The 21,296-nt window shown below is 55.7% G+C and overlaps 1 protein-coding gene across 1 annotated transcript in view; it reads right to left on the reverse strand.

Annotated features, from left to right (window-relative positions):
* Positions 1-3,390: 3,390 nt before the first annotated feature.
* The window catches only part of cenpk (centromere protein K), a 37,728-nt gene continuing 19,822 nt past the window's right edge, over positions 3,391-21,296 (reverse strand). The window contains exons 6-10 of the mRNA XM_068024137.1: positions 8,512-8,594; positions 8,021-8,119; positions 6,891-7,023; positions 5,892-5,954; positions 3,391-4,383 (exon numbers count right to left, since the gene is read on the reverse strand). Coding sequence (XP_067880238.1) covers positions 4,225-4,383; positions 5,892-5,954; positions 6,891-7,023; positions 8,021-8,119; positions 8,512-8,573 — 516 coding nt within the window. The 5' untranslated portion in view covers positions 8,574-8,594 and the 3' untranslated portion in view covers positions 3,391-4,224. The remainder of the gene's footprint in view (positions 4,384-5,891; positions 5,955-6,890; positions 7,024-8,020; positions 8,120-8,511; positions 8,595-21,296) is intronic.

Below are 21,296 nucleotides of genomic sequence, written 5' to 3' on the forward strand. Positions count from 1 at the left end.
ATCTTCAACATACTCAATGATTGAGCTTCCACAGACAGAGACAAAGTTAAGGGCACTCTATCTGAATGCACGCAGCATTTGCAACAAGGTAGACGATTTGAAGGCACAAAGAGGTAAATGGGGATGATTTAATTGCCATTACAGAGACAAGACTGGGAACTGAATATTCAAGAATATTTGTCATTTAGGAAGGATAGGCAAAAAGGAAAAGGAGGTGGGGTAGCGCTCTTAATAAGGAACAAGATCAGTACGTTAGAGACAGACAATCTTAGATCCAAGGAATCGGTTTGGGTGGAGCTAAGAAACAGCAAGGGGCGGCTACCATTAGTGGGAGTTGTTTATAGGCCACCAAACCGTAGTGGTAATGATGGGCACGGCATAAATCAAGAAATTAGAGGTGCATGGAACATGAGTAATACAGTAATAATGGGCATCTTCAATTTACATATAGACTGGGTAAGGCTTATTAGCAATAATGCTGCGGAGAATGAATTCCTGGAGTGTGTACGAAATGGGTTGCTGGAGCAGTACGTTGAAGAACCAACTACGGATCAAGATATTTTAGATTTAGTATTATGTAACGAGAAAGGGCTGATTAATAACCTTGCTGTAAAGGAGCCTTTGGTTAATAGTGACCACAATATGAGAGAATTTTGCATTAAGTTTGAAAGTGAGATAGCTCATTCTGAAACTAGGGTCTCAAATCTGAATAAAGGAAACTATGAAGGTACGATGGACAAGTTGGCTGTGGCGGATTGGGAAAAAACAGAAAGATTTGACCATCGACAGGCAATGCCTCGTATTTAACATAGGAAATAGGAGGAGTAGGCCACTGCGCCCCTCAAGCCTGCTTCAGGATTCAATTAGATTATGCCTGATCTGCTACCTCAACATCATTTTCCCGCACTATCCTTGATGTCTTTAATATTTAGAAATCTATTGATCTCTGTCTTGACCCCAGCCCTTTGGGGTAGAGAATTCCAGATTCACCATCCTCTGAGTGAAGAAATTCCTCCTAATCTCAGTCCAAATGGCCTACCTCTTATTCCGACACTGTGTCCCCAGATTCTAGACTCACCCAGCCAGGGGAAACATCCTTCCTGCATCCACCCTGTCGAGCCCTGTAAGATGTTGTATGCCTCAATGCGATCTTCAAGAAGTATTACATGGTCTACAACAAATATACATTCCTCCAAGACACAGAAACCCAATAGGAAAGCTGAAACAACCATGACTAACAAAAGTTAATGATTGCATTCCATCAAAATCTTTAAATGAGCATTCAGGACGTCAAAGCGGGAAACGTGCAGTCTGGACTCCCCACTCTGCAGTAAAGCCTGGCTACCCGAACAAACCCGACTACGTGTTAGGTTCGGGTCGGGCATGGCATTTTAAAAAAAATCAAAGGACTCGGGCCCGGGTCGGTTTTCAACTTTGCCCCCGAGCCAGGCTTTATCTTTCGGCGTGTGAAAAGGAAAAGATTAGCAAGGACAAATGTGGGTCCATTTCAGGCAGTGGCAGGAGAATTTATAACAGAGAATAGTGAAATGGCAGAGAAACTAAGCAATTCATGGAGGAAGATACAGAATTTCTCCCAGAAATACTAGGGAATTAAGGGACTTGTGAAAATGAGGAACTGAAAGAAATTAGTATTTATAAAGAGGTAGTAGATGAAAAATTAACTGAATTGAAAGTTGATAAACCCCCTGGACCAGATGAGCTACATCCCAGTGTTGAAGGAGGTAGTTATAGAGATAGTGGATGCATTGGTGGTAATCTTTCAAAATTCTATAGATTCTGGAAAGTAGCAAATGTAACCCCGCTATTTAAGAAGGGAGGGAGAGAGAAAACGGGGAATTACAGACCTGTTAGTTTGACATCAGTCGTAGGGAAAATGTTAGAATCTATTATAAAGGATGAGATAACTGGACATTTGGAAAATGAAATGATTGGGCAGAGTCAACACAGATTTATGAAAGGGAAATCATATTTGCCAAATCTGTTGGGAGTTTTTTGAGGATGTTACTTGTAGCAGAAATAAAGGAGAACCAGTGGATGTGGTGTATTTGGATTTTCGAAAGGCTTTTGACAAGGTCCCACAGAGGAAGTTAGCAAATGAAATGAAAGCACATGGGATTGGGGGCTAATATATTGGTAATGGATGGAGAATTGGTTCACAGACAGAAAACAGAGAGTAGGAATAAATGGATCATTCTCAGGATGGCAGGCTGTTACTAGTGGGGTACCGCAAGGATCGGAAGTGGGGCTACAGCTGTTCACAATCTATATCAATGACTTGGATGTGGGAACCAAATGATATATTCCCAAATTTGCTGATGACACAAAACTAGGTGGGAATGTGAGTTGTGAGGATGCAAGGAGGCTTCAAGGGGACTTGAACAGGCTAGGTGAGTGGGCAAGAACGTGGCAGATGGAATATAATGTGAATAAGTGCGAAGTTATTCCACTTTGGTAGGAAAAAAAACAAAAAGACAAGAGTATTTCTTAAATGGTGAGAGGTCGGGAAGTGTTGATACCCAAAGAGACCCGGGTGTCCTTGTTCATGAGTCACTAAAAGCTAGCACGCAGGTGTAGCAAGCAATTAGGAAGACAAATGGTATGTTGGCCTTCATCACAAGAGGATTTGAGTACAGGATTAAAAAGGTCTTGCTGCAATTGTATAGAGCCTTGGTGAGACCGCACCTGGAGTAGTGTGTACAGTTTTGGTTTCCTTAGCTAAGGAAGGATATATTGTCATAGAGTGCAACAGAGGTTCACCAGACTAATCCTTGGGATGGCAGGATTGTCTTATGAGAGGAAATTGGGCCTGCATTCTCTAGAGTTTCGAAAAATTAAGAGGTGATCTCATTGAAACTTACAAAATTCTTACAGGGCGTGACAGGGTGGATGTGGATGGGATGTTTCCCCTGGCTGGTGAGTCTAGAACAAGGGGACACAGTCTCAGAATAAGGGGTAGGCCGTTAAGACTGAGGTGAGGAGGAATTTCTTCACTTAGAGGGTTGTGAATCTTTGGAATTCTCTACCCCAGAGGGCTGTGGAAGCTCAATCATTGAGCATGTTCAAGACAGAAATTGACAGATACTAATGACATCAAGGGATATGGGGATAGCATGGGAAAGTGGCAGTTAGGTTATTAAGGCTGAGCAGCCTATTCCTATGTTAACGTCTCATCCAAAAGACACACCTCCGACAATACGGCACTCCCTCAGCACCGCCTCTTTGACAGTGCTACACCTGCCCTGGGAGCATTTGATGGGACGATGTAGACCATGAAAATGCTATGCATGCAGTGCCATTATCCAACATTGACACCTCGACAGGTAGAAAAGGCTACCAACATTTTTAAATAAATGAGTAAAATGCATAAAGTCATATAACAAAAGTTTAATGAACAGGACATCAGACAATGAACAGAGGGAGAGCTTCAATGTAGCTGGGAACATCACAGCGTGTCAGTAATTGGAATACAGAGGGGGCAGCACAAAGGGTTTGAACCAGCGTCACCGCCCGCACTCGAGGTCCAATATCAGCCCCTCAGCTGAAAACCGGAATGGCTGAGAGTACACAGCAGCAGCTCAGAGTGAAGACCGTTTCAGTGTGAAGCTTCGATCAGCTTGCGGCGTCCACCAGTTTCACCCGTCCTCTGGTCATGTGCTTTCATCATTTTCCATCCTCTTTTCAATCACCCCACAGGGAAATCTTGCAGTGATCAGGCGGCGTTCCCGGGAAAAGGGATTTCTGCGTCTTTTCTATTGCTTTAATTGGAGATCTCCTGCGCTGACCCAGGCCTCACTGCGTGGGGTCGATGAGCAATCTAGCGGGAACTGGTACCCGACAGTCTCCGAAGATAAAGCGGTAAGAAATATCAAAAAAGGAGGGCAGTAGACAGAATACATCGTGAGCTGCTCTAGCAACTGCATAGTGCACCATGTGGGGGAATAAGTTGCTCCCCCTTCCTCTGCTGTAGGCATCGCACCCCCCCTCCCCCCTCAGAACTTGCAGCCTTCCAGTCCTGCGAGCGTGCAGACATTTACCATTTAAACCCGCGCGGGAGGAAGGGGCAGCAGGTACATCAGGCGAGGATAGGGGCTGGATGCTGCATTGCAACTGCAAGCCCCACTCACACTCACAGAAAAGGTGCCTTGGTAGAGAGGGGGATGAAAGAAAGGCGACAGCATCACTGGAACAAACTCCTCCTGCCCTCTACTCGTGGAATTCCTCCAGACGGATTCGGTGGGGGTCGTCGGGGTGCCTCAGGACCACCCCATAACGCAAGAGAGCTTCGACGTAGGGCGGCCAGAAAGAATCGTCAAGCTCCACGTAAGGGTCGTGGGGGCTTTTCATTGCCTTGGTCATGAGGTGCTGAAAGAGAGAGACACACACATACACTAATGAGGGAATGAGGGCCTGGTGCAGGGAGACATCGAAGCACAAACCAAAACACCGAGGACACCAACTGATGCGCTAACAACCAAAAACAACAGAGGGCCCCCCAGTTGAAACCGTCAGCTGCCTTTCCTCCTCAACTGACTATTCGGAGGCTCTCCTGGCCTGCTTCTCACCTCCATAAACTTCATTCAAAACTCTGCTATCCTACGTCCCAACACATACCAAGTCCAGTTCACCCAACACCTCCTGTGCTCACTGACCTACAGTGGCACCACATCCGGCAGCGCCTCGATTTTTAGTCTCATCCTTGTTTTCAGATCCCTCCCATGGCCTCCACACCCCCTCATTACCCTCTGTAACCTCCTCCAGTCCTTACAACTTTCTGAGATCTCTGCACTCCACCAATTCCAGCCTCTTGCGCATCCCCCGATTTCCATCACACCACCATTGGTGGCTGTGCCATCAGCTGGTTGGGCCCCAACTCTGGAATTCCCTCCCTCAACCTCTCTGCCCTTCTCTCTCCTCTTTTAAAACGTTCCATAAAACAGACCTCTTTAACCAAGCAGATGGTCACCTGTCCCTAATATCTCAATGCAGCTCAAGGTCAAATTGTTTGATAATCGCTCCTGTGAAGCACCTTGGGGATGTTTTATTACATTATAAATGCAAGTTTTTGTGTTCAACCATTCTCAGTGGGTTCCACTCTTGCCTCAATCTGAATTCCAAGCACTCATGTCCCACAATCCAGGCCCAACACTCCCAATGCTGTACTGAGGGAGTGTTGCACTGTTGGAGGCGGCGTCTTTTGGACAAGACGTTTAAACCCGAGGCCCCCATCCATCCTCTTGGGTGGCCGCTATTTTCATTTGTTTCATGGGATGTGGGTGTCACTGGCTAGCCCAGCATTCATTACCCATCCCTAATTGACCCTCGAGAAGGTGGTGGTGAGCTGCCTTCTTGAACCGCTGCAGTCCGTGTGGGGTAGGTCCACCCACAGTGCTGTTAGAAAGGGAGTTCCAGGATTTTGACCCAGCGACAGTGAAGGAACGGCTGATATAGTTGCAGGTCAGGATGGTGTGTGGCTGGGAGGGGAACCTGCAGGTGCTGGTGTTCCCATGCGTCTACTGCCCTAGTCATTCTTGGTGGTAGAGGTTGCGGGTTTGGAAGGTGCTGTCGAAGGAGCCTTGGTGAGTTGCTGCACTGCATCTTGTAGATGGTACACACTGCTGCCACTGTGCGTCAGTGGTGGAGGGAGTGAATGTTTAAGGCAGTGGATGGGGAGCCAATTAAGCGGACTGCTTTGTCCACTTTTGCGGACTTGCAGAGGGAGACGACTCACTGTCACTGAAGGAGGGGCACACAGCTGCACGGCCATTCTCATGTCACGTCGCAAACAGGGCTAACAGCCCTAGTCCGAAGCTCCTGCTCCCTGCATCACCCACTCCCCACAACCCCATCAAGTGCGATTTCCCCAGCCTCACCTCGAGAATCTCGTGCAGTGTTATCAAGTTGGCTGTGTTTTCACTTCTTGCGGGGGCCATTCTCTGAAAGTAGAAAGTTGCAGAGATGAATGAATACCCTCCTCCTGGGTGGGGGCGGGGCAGTGCACCAGCACAAACACAGTTTCCCCCCAGTGGGCCAGTCAGCGAGGGCCCCCTTCTGGTGTCAGACAGAGCCACACAGCCCAGAAAGCATTCAGCTTCCATCCCCATTCTGTACTCAGCAAGTGTAACAAAGTTATACAACAGTTATATAAGGTATTGGTGAGGCTACACCTCGAGTACCGTGTGCAGTTTTAGTCTCGTTCTTAAGGAAGGATGCAGATGCGAGTGGAACAAAGTTTCACTAGACTGATTCCTGGGATGAGGGGATGGTCCTGTGAGGAGAGGTTGAAAAGACTGGGCCTATATTGCCTGGAGTTTGAAAGAATGAGAGGTGATCGCCTTAAAACATACAAAATTCTTAAGGGGTCTGACAGGGTGGATGCCGAGAGGCTGTTCACCACCCCCCCCACCCCCACGACTGGAGAGTCTAGAGCACGGGGGCACAGTCTCAGGAAAAATGGTACGGTGCGGTACCGACAGCAGAGGATGGGGGAGCAACACATTTCCCCACTTCGTGCTGGGGTGATGGTGTTGCAGGTGTGCTGGTGACCTGCATGGTTTCAGCTGGTTTAACTCATGCAGGGCCCTGCACACACACGTAGAGGTCTCAAACACTCAGCTCAGCAAATCTGTCCCAGCTCTCATGATTTGGGTAAACACAGTGTGTCTCCACAGGGAGTGTGCTCACGCTCCATATCAGGGAGTCCCTGTGTGGGTTTATGTTCGGCAGGGTGTCTCCCTATAAGGAGTGTGTGCACTGCATAAAATGTAGAGACTTTGCTGCAAAAGATACCCATTATTTCCAATGGACTTCTACCGATCAGACACCCAGCTGCCCAAAAAGAAAGCTAAATTCCTGTTTCTCCCTCGGCTTACCACTTTCTTTTGACTGGTCTCCGCCTCACTGGGGGGAGGGTAATGCACATCCAAGAAATTTCCCAAGGCAGCCAAGAGCTTCTCCTTCTGCAAGGTCACCTTCTCCATGTTGATTTTCATCTTCTGGATCACACTAGGACAGGGAAACACAAGTGAGGGAAGAAACCCAGGGATCAGCCAGATTGCAAACAGCAAGATGAATGACCAGTGAATGCGATGTCAGTCGAGGGAGGAATATCGGCTGCAGGACACCAGAGAGAACTCCGCCCACAACCACCCCCCACTCTTACAATACTGCCCGTGGGATCTTTTAACGCCACCTGAAAAGACAGAGCGAGCCTCAAGTTTAAGATAACATCCCAAAGGATAGCTCCTCCAACAGTGCGGCCCTCCCTCAGTACTGAGCCTCCCAGTGCGGTGCTCCCTCAGTACTGACCCTCCCACAGTGCGGCGCTCCCTCAGTACTGACCCTCCCACAGTGCGGCGCTCCCACAGTACTGACCCTCCCACAGTGCGGCGCTCCCACAGTACTGACCCTCCCACAGTGCGGCGCTCCCACAGTACTGACCCTCCCACAGTGCGGCGCTCCCTCAGTACTGACCCTCCCACAGTGCGGCACTCCCTCAGTACTGACCCTCCCACAGTGCGGCACTCCCTCAGTACTGACCCTCCCACAGTGCGGCGCTCCCTCAGTACTGACCCTCCCACAGTGCGGCGCTCCCTCAGTACTGACCCTCCCACAGTGCGGCGCTCCCACAGTACTGACCCTCCCACAGGGCGGCGCTCCCACAGTACTGACCCTCCCACAGTGCAAGAGCCACTGATTCAAGCTGACATTAAAGAGGAGCTGGATAGTGTACTGGGAGAGCTAGGGTGTACATGAGACTCAGCTGGTCTGATAACCCTGTAAAATGCCATGGACACTATAGCCTGTGAAAGACATCAGCACAATGCAAGCTGAAGTCCTCATCCCTGCTTTTCTTGAGGCTTTAATGAGATTGTCAACCTTACAGAAAGACGACAGGGCACTGTGGCAGGGGAAATCAGAAGCGACACAGCACCGGTTAAACAAGGAGGTGCAGCAACCCACCCCCTGCGCCCTGTCAAATCTGTGTGCGAGGGGCTCTCACCTGTTCTCGGAAAGCGTCAGGAAATTCTGCTGCTGGTCCTCAGGCTTCTCCAGTAGGGACTTCTCCATCTCCAGCTGCTCCTGCAGCCACTTCTGTTCCCTGCAAAGGGCCAGAGCGGAGGGCAGGAATAACAAGACACGCACAGGCATGATACACAAGAACACGTCCTCATAACTCAAGACAGTGGGCATGCAGTCAGAAACTTCCCCCATGCATCTGTGTGGCTAGAGAGCACTCAGGGTACAGTCTGCCCAGAGCCCTGTGCTGGTTCATCAGCACTCTCTGGGTGAAGAAGTCTCTCCTGCCTTCCCTTTTGGACTTATCTGTGTCTGTCTTATATTGATGGCCTCCGAGTTCTGGACCAACTCAGCCCAAACTTGGAACCTCTCAGGTCACACCAGTCAGGGTACTTGCACACTAAGTCCTCAAGGCAGTGATGAGAGATGAAAAAAGTAAAGAGCAGGATTATCTTTGACACATCACAGACGTACCTCTCCAACTGCTCCTGTAAGGACTTCTTCTTTGTTCTAACACAAGAAAGGATCATCTCCATCTGTTTATCCGCATTCTGTAACTGATATACAAATGGGTAGCTTCAGGTTTCAAGTTCCATTACACTAACTAGCAGCCTAACCTGCACCGTACCTTTGCCAGACACAGAGATGCTCCCTCTACACTGTCCCCCATCAAACACTCCCAGGACAGGTACAGTACGGGGGGTTAGATACAGAGTAAAGCTCCCGCTGCACTGTCCCCAAGAAAGAAAAAAAAAAGAAAAAAAAACGGGGTTAGATACAGAGTAAAGCTCCCTCTACACTGCCCCCATCAAACACTCCCAGGACAGGTAGAGCACTGGGATTGGCTGCTCTCTGATTTGGGAGCCTGAGTGCATCAACGAGGTGCAGCTGACTGTGGCTGTGTGCAGAGGTTGGAGGCTGCAGGTTGTGTGACTGCTGCAAGAGGGAGAGACTCAAACTGAAACAAAAGGTTTTTCCAAATTTCAACAAAGGAAGGAAGGCAGAGAACTGGAAGCTCTTTTTGTGAGTTTGCTTGGTACTGAAAGTCTTTTTCATTGATTGTTGGGGGTGGGGAAAGAAGAGACCTGAAGACCTTGGGTGGGGCTGTATTGTTCAATAGGGAGCTCCTATGTTTAACATCTTTGGATAGGGAGCTCCCTCCCCACCCCAACTACTAAGCCTGGGACAGCTGGAGCTGCCCAGGTGAAGAGACTTATTATCTGAACATCAAAGGAGGCGTGTGCCTGGGCAGCTTACAGCTGACCCAGGTGAAGACATCACCCCACCCTCCCAACTGGAAGACCAGCTACAAGACTTGTGCAATACTAACAAAGACTGATTCCTCTTGGCCTTCCTCTCCCTCAGCCTCTTCCCCTGTGCTACATCCTTTAAGTGTTACATTTTTGATTTATTGTATTTGCTCTTTTCTTTTTTTTCGCTCTCAACAAAGTGCTTGTAACTCTTCTACCCCATGACTTCTCAGTCCTCTCCGGTGGCGGGGCCCTCCTATGCTGCAGCAGCTGCGACAGCTGCTCCTGTGGCCCCGTCACCATTTAAAATCTTAACATCAAAGCATGGGGTGAAGAGTTACACCCATCTTAATATGACTATTGAGGCTTGTGTTAAGGCAATGGCCGTGGTTGTCGGCCCCTCGGCCATTGTTGCAGCCTCAAAGATGTATGGGAAGGCTGTGTTCTTCGCCCTAAGTACGGGGCTCACAGTGGGTGGGATTTTCCTGCCAGTGGACCCTCTGGGGGCCACTGCACATCGGGTAACCTTGTCTAACGTCCCACCCTTCATTCCTGATGAGCTCCTCCTCCCCCACCTACACCATCTGGGGGAGGTGAGGTCAGGGATCACCCCAGTCCCGCTCGGTCTTCGGGAGCACAGCCTCCGACATGTCTACTCCTTCCGCCGCCAGCTATTCATGCAGCTGGCGCGGGAGGAGGTCTTGGAGGGCCACTTCAGTATAGAGTTTCAGGGGACGGCCTACCGCGTCTTCTGGACCTCGGATGGAGCGCGGTGCCACGTCTGCAAGGGGGTGGGGCATGTTCGTAAGAATTGCCCCAACCTCCCGGCCGCCAGCTCCACCTCGGCGGCCCAGAGTGGTTCCACAGCACCTCCTCCCACTCCCCCAACACATCCAATAAACACCGCTCAGTCGGTTCCGGAGGCTGTGGTTTTCACAGCCTCCGGCGGGGAGGGGAGCGTCCGTCCGAGCGGAAGGAAGACGCGGGGAAAAAAGAAACATCATGAGGCGCGTCCCCTGGACACTGACTCAACCCGAGCCTGAGCTCAGCCCAAAGCCCATTCCCATGGAATCCACCTGTCCCAGGGCTGGGCTCAGGCCCAGGGTGACTAAAAAAGGAAAAAAGGGTGCGGAGGCCTCTGATGACATGGAGGTCTCTGAGTCTCCGCGCCCAAGTGCGAAAAAGAGGAGAAGGCACCCCTCCACAGAAATAACACAGGGCCCTGAGGTGCAGGGCCCATCTGTTGGAGGGGAGCTGCCTCCTGTTTCTGGTCCTCAGGTTCCCCCTACCGCCACCACCAAGGCTGCAAAGTCCGGGCAGGAGCACTCTATTCCTCAGGATGGAGGGGAGGGGATGGCCCCAGTACGTGAGGCCCCTCCTAAAGGAGTAAGTGGGGACCTGCTTGTGGTGGGGGAGCCTGGGGAAACCGCCCATTCCGCCACTGCTACTGGGTCGGGTGTCCTGAATGAAGGGGAGGGCGAGGCCCCAGAGGGTCGGGCCTCCCAGCCGGAGTCCACCACCAACCAGGAGACACCCGACCCAGTTATAACTGAGAATGCTGCCCCATCTGCTGGGCCTGTGGGTGCTGGCGGAGCGGGAGATGGCCTCCTCTCGCCGCCTCCAGTCTCGGCTCCGGCTGGTTTCCCGGAGTCCGGAACTTCTGTCTCCCCTGGACCACTCATTGGCCTGGGGACGGAGGTGGAGGGGGGTCCTGAACCGCTGGTGCCTACAGGCTCCAGTTTCACAATAGAACCCAGAGAGGACTCCTCCGCCATCGATCCTGGGGGTGGGATCGTGACGGAGGCGGGACCAGCTGGCGCGGCCGGGACGTCCGCCCCACAGTGTGTGGTGGATGTGTCGGCCGCTTGCGGTGACGACTCGGAGGAGGATGGGGATTCGGTGCGGGGCACGGAGGATGATCTTGATTCCATCGCCAGTGAAGTGGTGGAGTCCCTCGTGCCTCCCACCGAATCTCCTCTCATCCCCACGGCGGAACTCCGGGATTTCCTCGCGGCTTGCAGAGGTTGCCGCAATAAAGTTCAGCTGGCCCTCGACCGTTGGTCGAATCTGGCGCTGATCATCCAGTCCGTCTGTGCCGCCCTTAAGATAGCGGGCAAGCGCGCGGACGTGAAACTGGTTGAGAGGCGCCGTTTTAATGTGTTCCTCAATGGGTTGCTGGGGGAGTGGAGGGCCAGGTGCACATCCACTCCCTCCTCACAGTGAGGTGTTGGTGACGGGTTTTAAGTACCTTTGACATGAAGATAACCATAGCCAGCCTCAACATCAACGGCAGCAGGGGGTCTCACCGCAGATTTCACAATCTCTCAGTCCTTAGGGAAGGGAGATACGCGGTGAGCTTTCTGCAGGAAACCCACACCGTTCCGGGAGACGAAGCCACCTGGCTCCTGGAGTGGCAGGGTGGCGTCTACATGAGTCACCTCACCCCTATTTCTAGTGGGGTGGCTATCTTGTTGGCCCCGACTTTTCAGCCGGAGATCTTGGGGGTCAAGGAGCTAGTGCCGGGCCGCTTGCTCCACCTCACCGTTCGCCTGGGTAGCGTGCCGCTCCACTTTGTGAACGTGTACGCGCCCAGGCCCGGCGCTTTGCAAGCGCGCTTCTTTGAAGAAGTGTCCGCTCTCTTGAGCTCCATCGATAGCGGCGAGTGCATCATCCTCGGGGGGGATTTTAACTGCACCCTCGAGGTGGGGGATCGCTCCGGTCCCCAGCGCGGCCAAGCGTCGGTGGAGAAGTTGAGGGGACTGATCAGCTCCCTTAACTTGGTGGACGTCTGGCGGAATCTCCATCCCGACTCCAGCGCCTTCACGTGGAGGTCTGGAGGAGGGGGGTCGCGAATCGACCGCCTCTACATTTCGCAGGCGTACGTCTCCCGCGTTTCGGCGGCCTCCATGCGGCTGGTGCCGTGCTCGGACCACCGCCTGGTGTGGGCGGAGTTCACTCCGCTCCGCACGCGGGCGGGGTCCGCGTACTGGCACTTTAACAACCGGCTGCTGGAGGACGTGCGATTTCGGGACTCGTTCTGTCGTTTCTGGGCCGACTGGAGAAGGAAGCAGGGGGGCTTCCCCTCCTTGAGGCTATGGTGGGATGTGGGCAAGACTCACATCCGCGTCTTCTGTCAGGAGTACGCGAATGGGTCGACCAAGAGGCGGGAAGCCGAGGTCGGGCGCCTTGAGAGGGAGGTGCTCGACTTGGAATCCCGCCTCGGTCATGCCGTCGCGGACCCGGCCCTGTGGCAGGCGTACAAAGAGAAGAAGGGCGCGCTGAGGAACCTGCAGCTCATAGGGTCCCGAGGCGCGTACGTGAGGTCGCGGATCCAGATCCTGGAAGATTTGGACCGTGCCTCACCCTTCTTCTACTCGCTGGAAAAATGGCGGGGGGTCCGTAAGCAGCTCGTCGAGCTGCTGGCCGACGACGGATCCTCCATCACGGATCCGGAGTGAATGGGCCTCCTGGTCCGGACTTATTACAGTGCGTTGTTCTCTCCGGATCCGTCCAGCGAGGATGCGCGCAGAGTTTTGTGGGAGGACCTGCCGCAAGTCAGCCCGGAGGGCGCCGAAGGATTGGAGGCTCCGCTCACGTTGGCGGAGCTGACTGGCGCCCTCCACCAGCTCTCGAGGGGCAAATCCCCAGGGCTGGATGGGTTGACCGTGGAGTTCCTCAGGGCGTTCTGGGACGTCCTGGGGGACGATTATGCGCGGGTCCTGGGGGAAAGCCTAGCGACCGGGGAGATGCCCCTCTCGTGGCGCAGGGCAGTCATCGTCCTGCTGCCGAAGAGGGGCGATCTCCGCCTGCTTAAAAACTGGCGTCCGGTCTCCCTCCTCAGCACGGATTATAAGATCTTTGCCCGGGCTATGTCTACCCGCCTGGGCTCCGTGCTGGCCCACATGATCCACCCCGACCAGTCCTACACGGTCCCGGGCCGGTCCATCCAGGACAACATCCACCTGGTCCGGGACCTGATCCATCTTTCCCAGAGGACTGGTCAGTCGGTCGCCTTTCTCTCCCTCGATCAGGAGAAGGCGTTCGACAGGGTGGATCACGATTACCTTTTCGGGACTCTGCGCGCTTTCGGACTCCGGCCGCATTTTGTGGCCCGGGTCCGACTTTTATACGCCGCCGCAGAGTGTCTAGTCAAAGTTAACGGGTCCTTGACGGCACCCCTTCGCTCTGGGAGAGGAGTGCGTCAGGGATGCCCCATGTCCGGCCAATTGTATGCCACCTGCGTGGAGCCCTTCCTGTGCCTGCTTCGCAGGAGGTTGACGGGATTGGCTCTGCGCGAGCCGGCCATGCGGGTCGTCCTCTCGGCTTACGCCGACGACGTGCTCCTCGCAATCACAAATCCCGTTGACTTGCGGAGGATGCGCGACTGCCAGCAGACCTTTTCTGCCGCGTCCTCCGCAAGGATCAATTGGGAGAAATGTTCCGGACTCCTGGTTGGTCAGTGGCGGGTGGACTCCCTGCCGGAGGAGATGACACCTTTTGCGTGGAGCACCACGCACCTCCTCTATCTGGGAGTCCACCTTAGTCCCGCTGAGGAAGCCTGGCCGGCAAACTGGCAGGAGTTGGAGGCGAAAGTCACCGCTCGGCTGGGGCGCTGGACAGGACTGCTCCGAGTGCTTTCCTACAGGGGCCGAGCGTTGGTCATAAACCAACTGGTGGCCTCCATGCTGTGGTACCGGTTGGTCACTTTGGCCCCGCCCCCTGTATTTGCCACCAAGATCCAGAAGAAACTCGTCGATTTCTTCTGGGGCAAGAGGAAACACTGGGTCTCTGCCGCGGTCCTGAGTCTCCCGATCGAGGAGGGCGGTCAGTCGCTGGTGTGCGTCCGCACCCAGGCTGCGACTCTCCGCCTTCGGACCCTGCAGAGATACCTGTACGTCGAGCGTCCTCCCAGATGGTGTGCGCTGGCGACGTATTTTTTCCGCCAGTGTCACTGCCTTCAAGACGACACGCAGCTCCCGGTGGAGTCCGTTAGCCGCGCCTCTCTGAGGGAGTTGCCTGTCTTTTACCGGGATCTTTTCCGAGTCTGGAACACGGTCGCCTCCAGTCAGGGCGCTCCCCCGCCGGCGGAGGAGAGCGCCTCGGCTGTCCGGGCGGCCGACTCCGGGGACGGTCCGGCGGGCGGAGGAGTAGCCGAAACCCCCGGGACGCCCCTCACTGCGGGTGGCGAGGGGGCTCGGGAGTGCGGAGCGATCCCGGCCGAGCTGACCCCCGCTGGGCGGGAACTGCTCATCAGACCCTGGCCCCGAAACCCTCCTCGGGAGCCGGTCCCGCACAACCCGAGCCGCCTCTCGGGAATGCCCTCCGTGCCATTCCAATCGGCGCGGAGGGGTTTCCTGTACGGGCTGCTCCTGCACACTTTCCACTTCCTCGCCCTCGTCAGCCGGCCGGACACGCCCTGGCGGTCCGCATTGCCATCTGGCGGCGAGGGGAAACCCCGATGGAGGTCTCTCTACGCGGGAGTCTTCCCCCTTTACATCGGGGACCTGGGGTGGAGGGTGCTGCACAGAGCAGTCCCGTGCAATAGGCTTTTAAGTAGGTTCACGGACTCCCAGGCCAGCTGTACTTTCTGCGGCCTGGACGAGTCCGTGTTCCACATTTATACGGAGTGTGCGAGGTTGCAGCCCCTATTTGAGTATCTGAAGGGGCTGCTCCTCAAATTCTGGCTGCACTTCAGTCCCACGCTCCTGATCTTTGGGCACCCGGTGCGGAGGGGCTCGGGCCGGGAGGAGGATCTCCTCATCGGTCTGCTCCTGGGCCTGGCCAAGGTGGCAATTCACAGGTCCAGGTTGCGGGCCGTCGGGGGTTCCGTCCTCCCCGATTGCCTGCCCCTCTTCTGCGGTTACGTTCGCGCCCGGGTGTCCCTGGAAAGGGAGCATGCGGTGTCCGCCGGTACGCTTGAGGCCTTCCGCGACCGGTGGGCACCGCAGGGACTGGAGTGCATCGTCGACGCCGAGAATGGCATTTTAATTTGAGTTTTTTGTTTATTTATCTGTTTTAATAAAGTTATTTTAAAACTGTAAATATGTACATAAAGGGGGCCTGAGGGATAAAGGCCCCCTCGATGTGAAAAATATAAAAGGGGCCTGGGGTATAAAGGTCACCTTGTAAAAAAAAAACGGGGATAAAAAAAAAACAGGGGTTAGATACAGAGTAAAGCTCCCTCTACACTGTCCTCATCAAACACTCCCAGGACAGGTACAGCACGGGGTTAGATACAGAGTAAAGCTCCCTCTACACTGTCCCCATTAAACAATCCCAGGACAGGTACAGCACGGGGATTGGCTCCTCTGTGATTGGGAATACTGAGTGCCTCAACGAGGTGCAGCTGACAGTGCTGCAGTCAGTTGCTGGAGAGGGAGTGCTGAGGAGAAACTGCAAAAACTTTCAACATTTGCTGCAGAGGAAAGACTTTTGGAATAAGCCTGTATTTGGAGGTGGGTGTTGAGCAACAGACTCATTTCATCTGAACTGTTGTGGGAGGTGGAAGAGACAAGAACAAGGGGTGGGGGCTATACAATTCTGCAGGGAGCTGTGCAGTTGCACTAAAGTTGCAGGGAAGCTCCCTCCCCACCCCAATTGCCCAGCCTGAGTCAGCTGAAGCTGCCTGGCTAATATACAGAAGGGGATAAATAGTGCCTGGGCAGCTTCAGCTGGCCCAGGTGAAGACGCCTCCCCCAACCAGAAGACATTAAGACCAAGTGTGCTGGCAGAGACTGTTTTAAGTGTGCCGTGTGCACCACCTCCAGAAAGGAAAGAAAGTAATCACTTACAGCCTGTCTTTCCCTCTCCTCTATTCCCTCAGCCTCTCCCCTAACCTGTTGTTTGTTTGTTTTGTGCATAAAGTTATTTTCAAGCCTACAATTTGGGATGGGTTAGCTCTTAGACCCATGGCAAGCCCTTCATCACAGGTGGCGGGGCCCTCTACATCCTATGCAGCCTCTGTGGCTGCCCACGTGGCCCCGTCACCTTTTAAATTAATAACATCCAGCCATGGGGTGAAGAGCTATCCCCACCCCAACATGTCCATTGAGGCCTGTGTGAAGGCAATGGCCGAGGTTGTCGGCCCCTCGGCCATTGTTGCAGCCTCAAAGATGTATGGGAAGGCTGTGTTTTTTCTAAAGACTGAGCGGGCCGTGTCCCTGGCCCTGAATAAGGGGCTCACTGTGGGGGGGGACTTTCCTGCCGGTGGACCCTCTGGGGACCACCGCGCAGCGGATAATGTTATCAAACGTCCCACCCTTCATTCCCAGTGAGCTCCTCCTCCCCCACCTACACCATCTGGGGGAGGTGAGGTCAGGGATCACCCCAGTCCGGCTTGGTCTTCGGGAACACAGCCTCCAACATGTCTACTCCTTCCGCCGCCAGTTATTTATGCAGCTGGCGCGGGAGGAGGACTTGGAAGGCCAATTTAATGTGGAGTTCCAGGGGACGGCCTACCGCGTCTTTTGGACCTCGGACGGGGCGCGGTGCCACGTCTGCAAGGGGATGGGGCATGTTCTTAAGAACTGCCCCAACCTCCCGGCTGCCAGCTCCACCTCGGTGGCCCAGAGTGGTTCCACAGCACCTCCTCCCACTCCCCCCACACATCCAACAGACACCGCTCAGTCGGTTCTGGAGGCTGTGGTTTTCACAGCCTCCAGTGGGGAGGGGAGTGCCCGTCCGAGTGGAAGGAAGACGCAGAGGCAAAAGAAACATCAAGAGGCGCGTCCCCTGGACACATTGAAACGACCCGAGCCTGAGCTCAGCCCAACGCCCGTTCTCACGGAATCCACCTGTCCCAGGGCTGGGCTCAGGCCTAGGGTGACTAAAAAGGAGGGTGCGGAGGCCTCTGATGACATGGAGGTCTCTGAGCCTCTGCGCCCTGGTGGGAAAAAGAGGAGAAGGCACCCCTCCACAGAGGTAACGAGGGGCTCTGAGGCGCAGGGCCCATCTGTTGGAGGGGAGCTGTCTCCTGTTTCGGGTCCCCAGGTTTCCCCTACCGCCACCACCAAGGTGACAAAGTCCAGGCAGGAGCACCCTATTCCTCAGGATGGAAGGGAGGGGAAGGCCCCGGTACTTGAGGCCCCTCCTGAAGGAGTAAGTGGGGCCCTGCTTGTGGTGGGGGAGCCTGAGGACGCCGCCCATTCTGCCACTGCTACTGGGTCGGGTGCCCTGAGTGAAGGGGAGGGCGAGGACCCAGAGGGTCGAGTCCACCACCAACCAGGAGACACCCGACCCGGTTATAACCGAGAATGCTGCCCCATCTGCTGGGCCTGTGGGTGCTGGCGGAGCGGGAGATAGCCTCCTCCCTCCGCCTCCGGTCTCGGCTCCGGCTGGATTTCCGGAGTCGGGAACTTCTGTCTCCCCTGGACCACTCATTGGCCTGGGGACGGAGGTGGACGGGGGTCCTGAACTGCTGGCGCCCACAGGCTCCAGTTTCACAGTAGAACCCAGAGAGGACTCCTCCGCCATCAATCCTGGGGGTGGGACCGTGACGGAGGCGGGTTCAGCTGGCGCGGCCGGGATGACCGCCCCACAGTGTGTGGTGGACGTGTCGGCCGCTGGCGGTGACGACCCGGAGGAGGATGGGGATTCGATGTGGGGCACGGAGGATGATCTTGATTCCATCGCCAGTGAGGTGGTGGAGTCCCTCGTGCCTCCCACCGAATCTCCTCTCATCCCCATGGCGGAACTCCGGGATTTCCTCGCGGCTTGCAGGGGCTGCCGCAATAAAGTTCAGCTGGCCCTCGACCGCTGGTCGAATCTGGCGCTGATCATCCAGTCCGTCCATGCCGCCCTGAAGATAATGGGCAAGCGCGTGGGCGTGAAACTGGTTGAGAGGCGCCGTTTTAATGTGTTCCTCAATGGGATGCTGGGGGAGTGGAAGGCCAGGTGCACTTCCACTCCCTCCTCACAGTGAGCTGTTGGTGACGGGTTTTAAGTACCTTTGACATGAAGATAACCATAGCCAGCCTCAACATCAACGGCAGCAGGGGGTCTCACCGCAGATTTCACAATCTCTCAGTCCTTAGGGAAGGGAGATACCCGGTGAGCTTTCTGCAGGAAACCCACACCGTTCCAGGAGACGAAGCCACCTGGCTCCTGGAGTGGCAGGGTGAGGTCTACATGAGTCACCTCACCCCTATTTCTAGTGGGGTGGCGTTCTTGGGGGTCAAGGAGCTAGTGCCGGGCCGCTTGCTCCACCTCGCCGTTCGCCTGGGTAGCGTGCCGCTCCACTTTGTGAACGTGTACGCGCCCAGGCCCGGCGCATTGCAAGCGCGCTTCTTTGAAGAAGTGTCCGCTCTCTTCAGCTCCATCGATAGCAGCGAGTGCATCATCCTCGGGGAGATTTTAACTGCACCCTCGAGGTGGGGGATAGCTCCGGTCCTCAGTGCGGCCAAGCGTCAGTGGAGAAGTTGAGGGCGTACGCCTCCCGCGTCTCGGCGGCCTCCATGCGGCTGGTGCCGTGCTCGGACCACCGCCTGGTGTGGGCAGAGTTCACTCCGCTCCACACACGGGCGGGGTCCACGTCCTGGCACTTGAACAACCGGCTGCTGGAGGACGAGCGATTTCGGGACTCGTTCTGTCGATTCTGGGCCGACTGGAGAAGGAAGCAGGGGGGGCTTCCCCTCCTTGAGGCCATGGTGGGATGTGGGCAAGACTCACATCCGCATCTTCTGTCAGGAGTACGCGAAGGGGTCGACCAAGAGGCGGGAAGCTGAGATCGGGCGCCTTGAGAGGGAGGTGATCGACTTGGAGTCCCGCCGTCACGGACCTGGCCCTGTGGCAGGCGGACGAAGAGAAGAAGGGCACGCTGAGGGACCTGCAGCTCATAGGGTCCCGAGGCGCGTACGTGAGGTCGCGGATCCAGATCCTGGAAGATTTGGACCGTGCCTCACCCTTCTTCGACTCGCTGGAAAAATGGAGGGGGGTCCGTAAGCAGCTCGTCGAGCTGCTGGCCGACGACGGATCCTCCATCACGGATCCGGAGGGAATGGGCCTCCTGGTCCGGACTTATTACAGTGCGTTGTTCTCTCCGGATCCGTCCAGCGAGGATGCGCGCAGAGTTTTGTGGGAGGACCTGCCGCAGGTCAGCGCGGAGGGCGCCGAAGGATTGGAGGCTCCGCTCACGTTAGCGGAGCTGACTGGCGCCCTCCACCAGCTCTCGAGGGGCAAATCCCCAGGGCTGGATGGGTTGACCGTGGAGTTCCTCAGGGCGTTCTGGGACGTCCTGGGGGACCATTACGTGCGGGTCCTGGGGGAAAGCCTGGCGACCGGGGAGATGCCCCTCTCGTGGCGCAGGGCGGTCATCGTTCTGCTGCCGAAGAGGGGCGATCTCCGCCCGCTTAACAACTGGCGTCCGGTCTCCCTCCTCAGCACGGATTATAAGACCTTTGCCCGGGCTATGTCTACCCGCCTGGGCTCCGTGCTGGCCCACATGATCCACCCCGACCAGTCCTACACGGTCCCGGGCCGGTCCATCCAGGACAACATCCAACTGGTCCGGGACCTGATCCATCTTTCCCAGAGGACTGGTCAGTCGGTCGCCTTTCTCTCCCTCGATCAGGAGAAGGCGTTCGACAGGGTGGATCACGATTACCTTTTCGGGACTCTGCGCGCTTTTGGACTCCGGCCGCATTTTGTGGCCCGGGTCCGACTTTTATACGCCGCCGCAGAGTGTCTAGTCAAAGTTAACGGGTCCTTGACGGCACCCCTTCGCTCTGGGAGAGGAGTGCGTCAGGGATGCCCCATGTCCGGCCAATTGTATACCATCTGCGTGGAGCCCTTCCTGTGCCTGTTTCGCAGGAGGTTGACGGGATTGGCTCAGCGCGAGCCGGCCATGCGGGTCGTCCTCTCGGCTTACGCCGACGACGTGCTCCTCGCGGTCACAGATCCCGTTGACCTGCGGAGGATGCACGACTGCCAGCAGACCTTTCTGCCGCGTCCTCCGCGAGGATCAATTGGGAGAAATGTTCCGGACACCTGGTGGGTCAGTGGCGGGTGGACTCCCTGCCGGAGGAGATGACACCTTTTGCGTGGAGCACCACGCACCTCCTCTATCTGGGAGTCTACCTTAGCCCCGCTGAGGAAGCCTGGCCGGCAAACTGGCAGGAGTTGGAGGCGAAAGTCACCGCTCGGCTGGGGCGCTGGACAGGACTGCTCTGAGGGCTTTCCTACAGGGGCCGAGTGCTGGTCATAAGCCAACTGGTGGCCTCCATGCTGTGGTACCGGTTGGTTCACTTTGGCCCCGCCCCCTGTATTTGCCACCAAGATCCAGAAGAAACTCGTCAGTCGCTGGTGTGCGTCCGCACCCAGGCTGCGACTCTCCGCCTTCGGACCCTGCAGAGATACCTGTACGTCGAGCGTCCTCCCAGATGGTGTGCGCTGGCGACGTATTTTTTCCGCCAGTGTCACTGCCTTCAAGACGACACGCAGCTCCCGGTGGAGTCCATTAGCCGCGCCTCTCTGAGGGAGTTGCCTGTCTTTTACCGGGATCTATTCCGAGTCTGGAACATGGTCACCTCCAGTCAGGGCACTCCCCCGCCGGCGGAGGAGCGCGCCTCGGCTGTCCGGGCGGCCGACTCCGGGGACAGTCCGGCGGGCGGAGGAGTAGCCAAAACCCCCGGGACGCCCCTCACTGCGGGTGGCGAGGGGGCTCGGGAGTGCGGAGCGAAACCGGCGGAGCTGACCCCCGCTCGGCCGGAACTGCTCATCGGACCCAGGCCCCGAAACCCTCCTCGGGAGCCGGTCCCGCACAACCCGAGCCGTCTCTCGGAAATGCCCTCCGTGCCATTCCAATCGGCGCGGAGGGGTTTCCTGTACGGGCTGCTCCTGCACACTCTCCACTTCCTCGCCCTTGTCAGCCGACCGGACACGCCCTGGCAGTCCGCGTTGCCATCTGGCGGCGAGGGGAAACCCCGATGGAGGTCTCTCTACGCGGGAGTCTTCCCCCCCTTTACATCGGGGACCTGGGGTGGAGGGTGCTGCACAGAGCTGTCCCGTGCAATA

The sequence above is a fragment of the Heterodontus francisci genome, chromosome 49, assembly GCF_036365525.1.
Source record: "Heterodontus francisci isolate sHetFra1 chromosome 49, sHetFra1.hap1, whole genome shotgun sequence".
NCBI lineage: Eukaryota > Metazoa > Chordata > Chondrichthyes > Heterodontiformes > Heterodontidae > Heterodontus > Heterodontus francisci.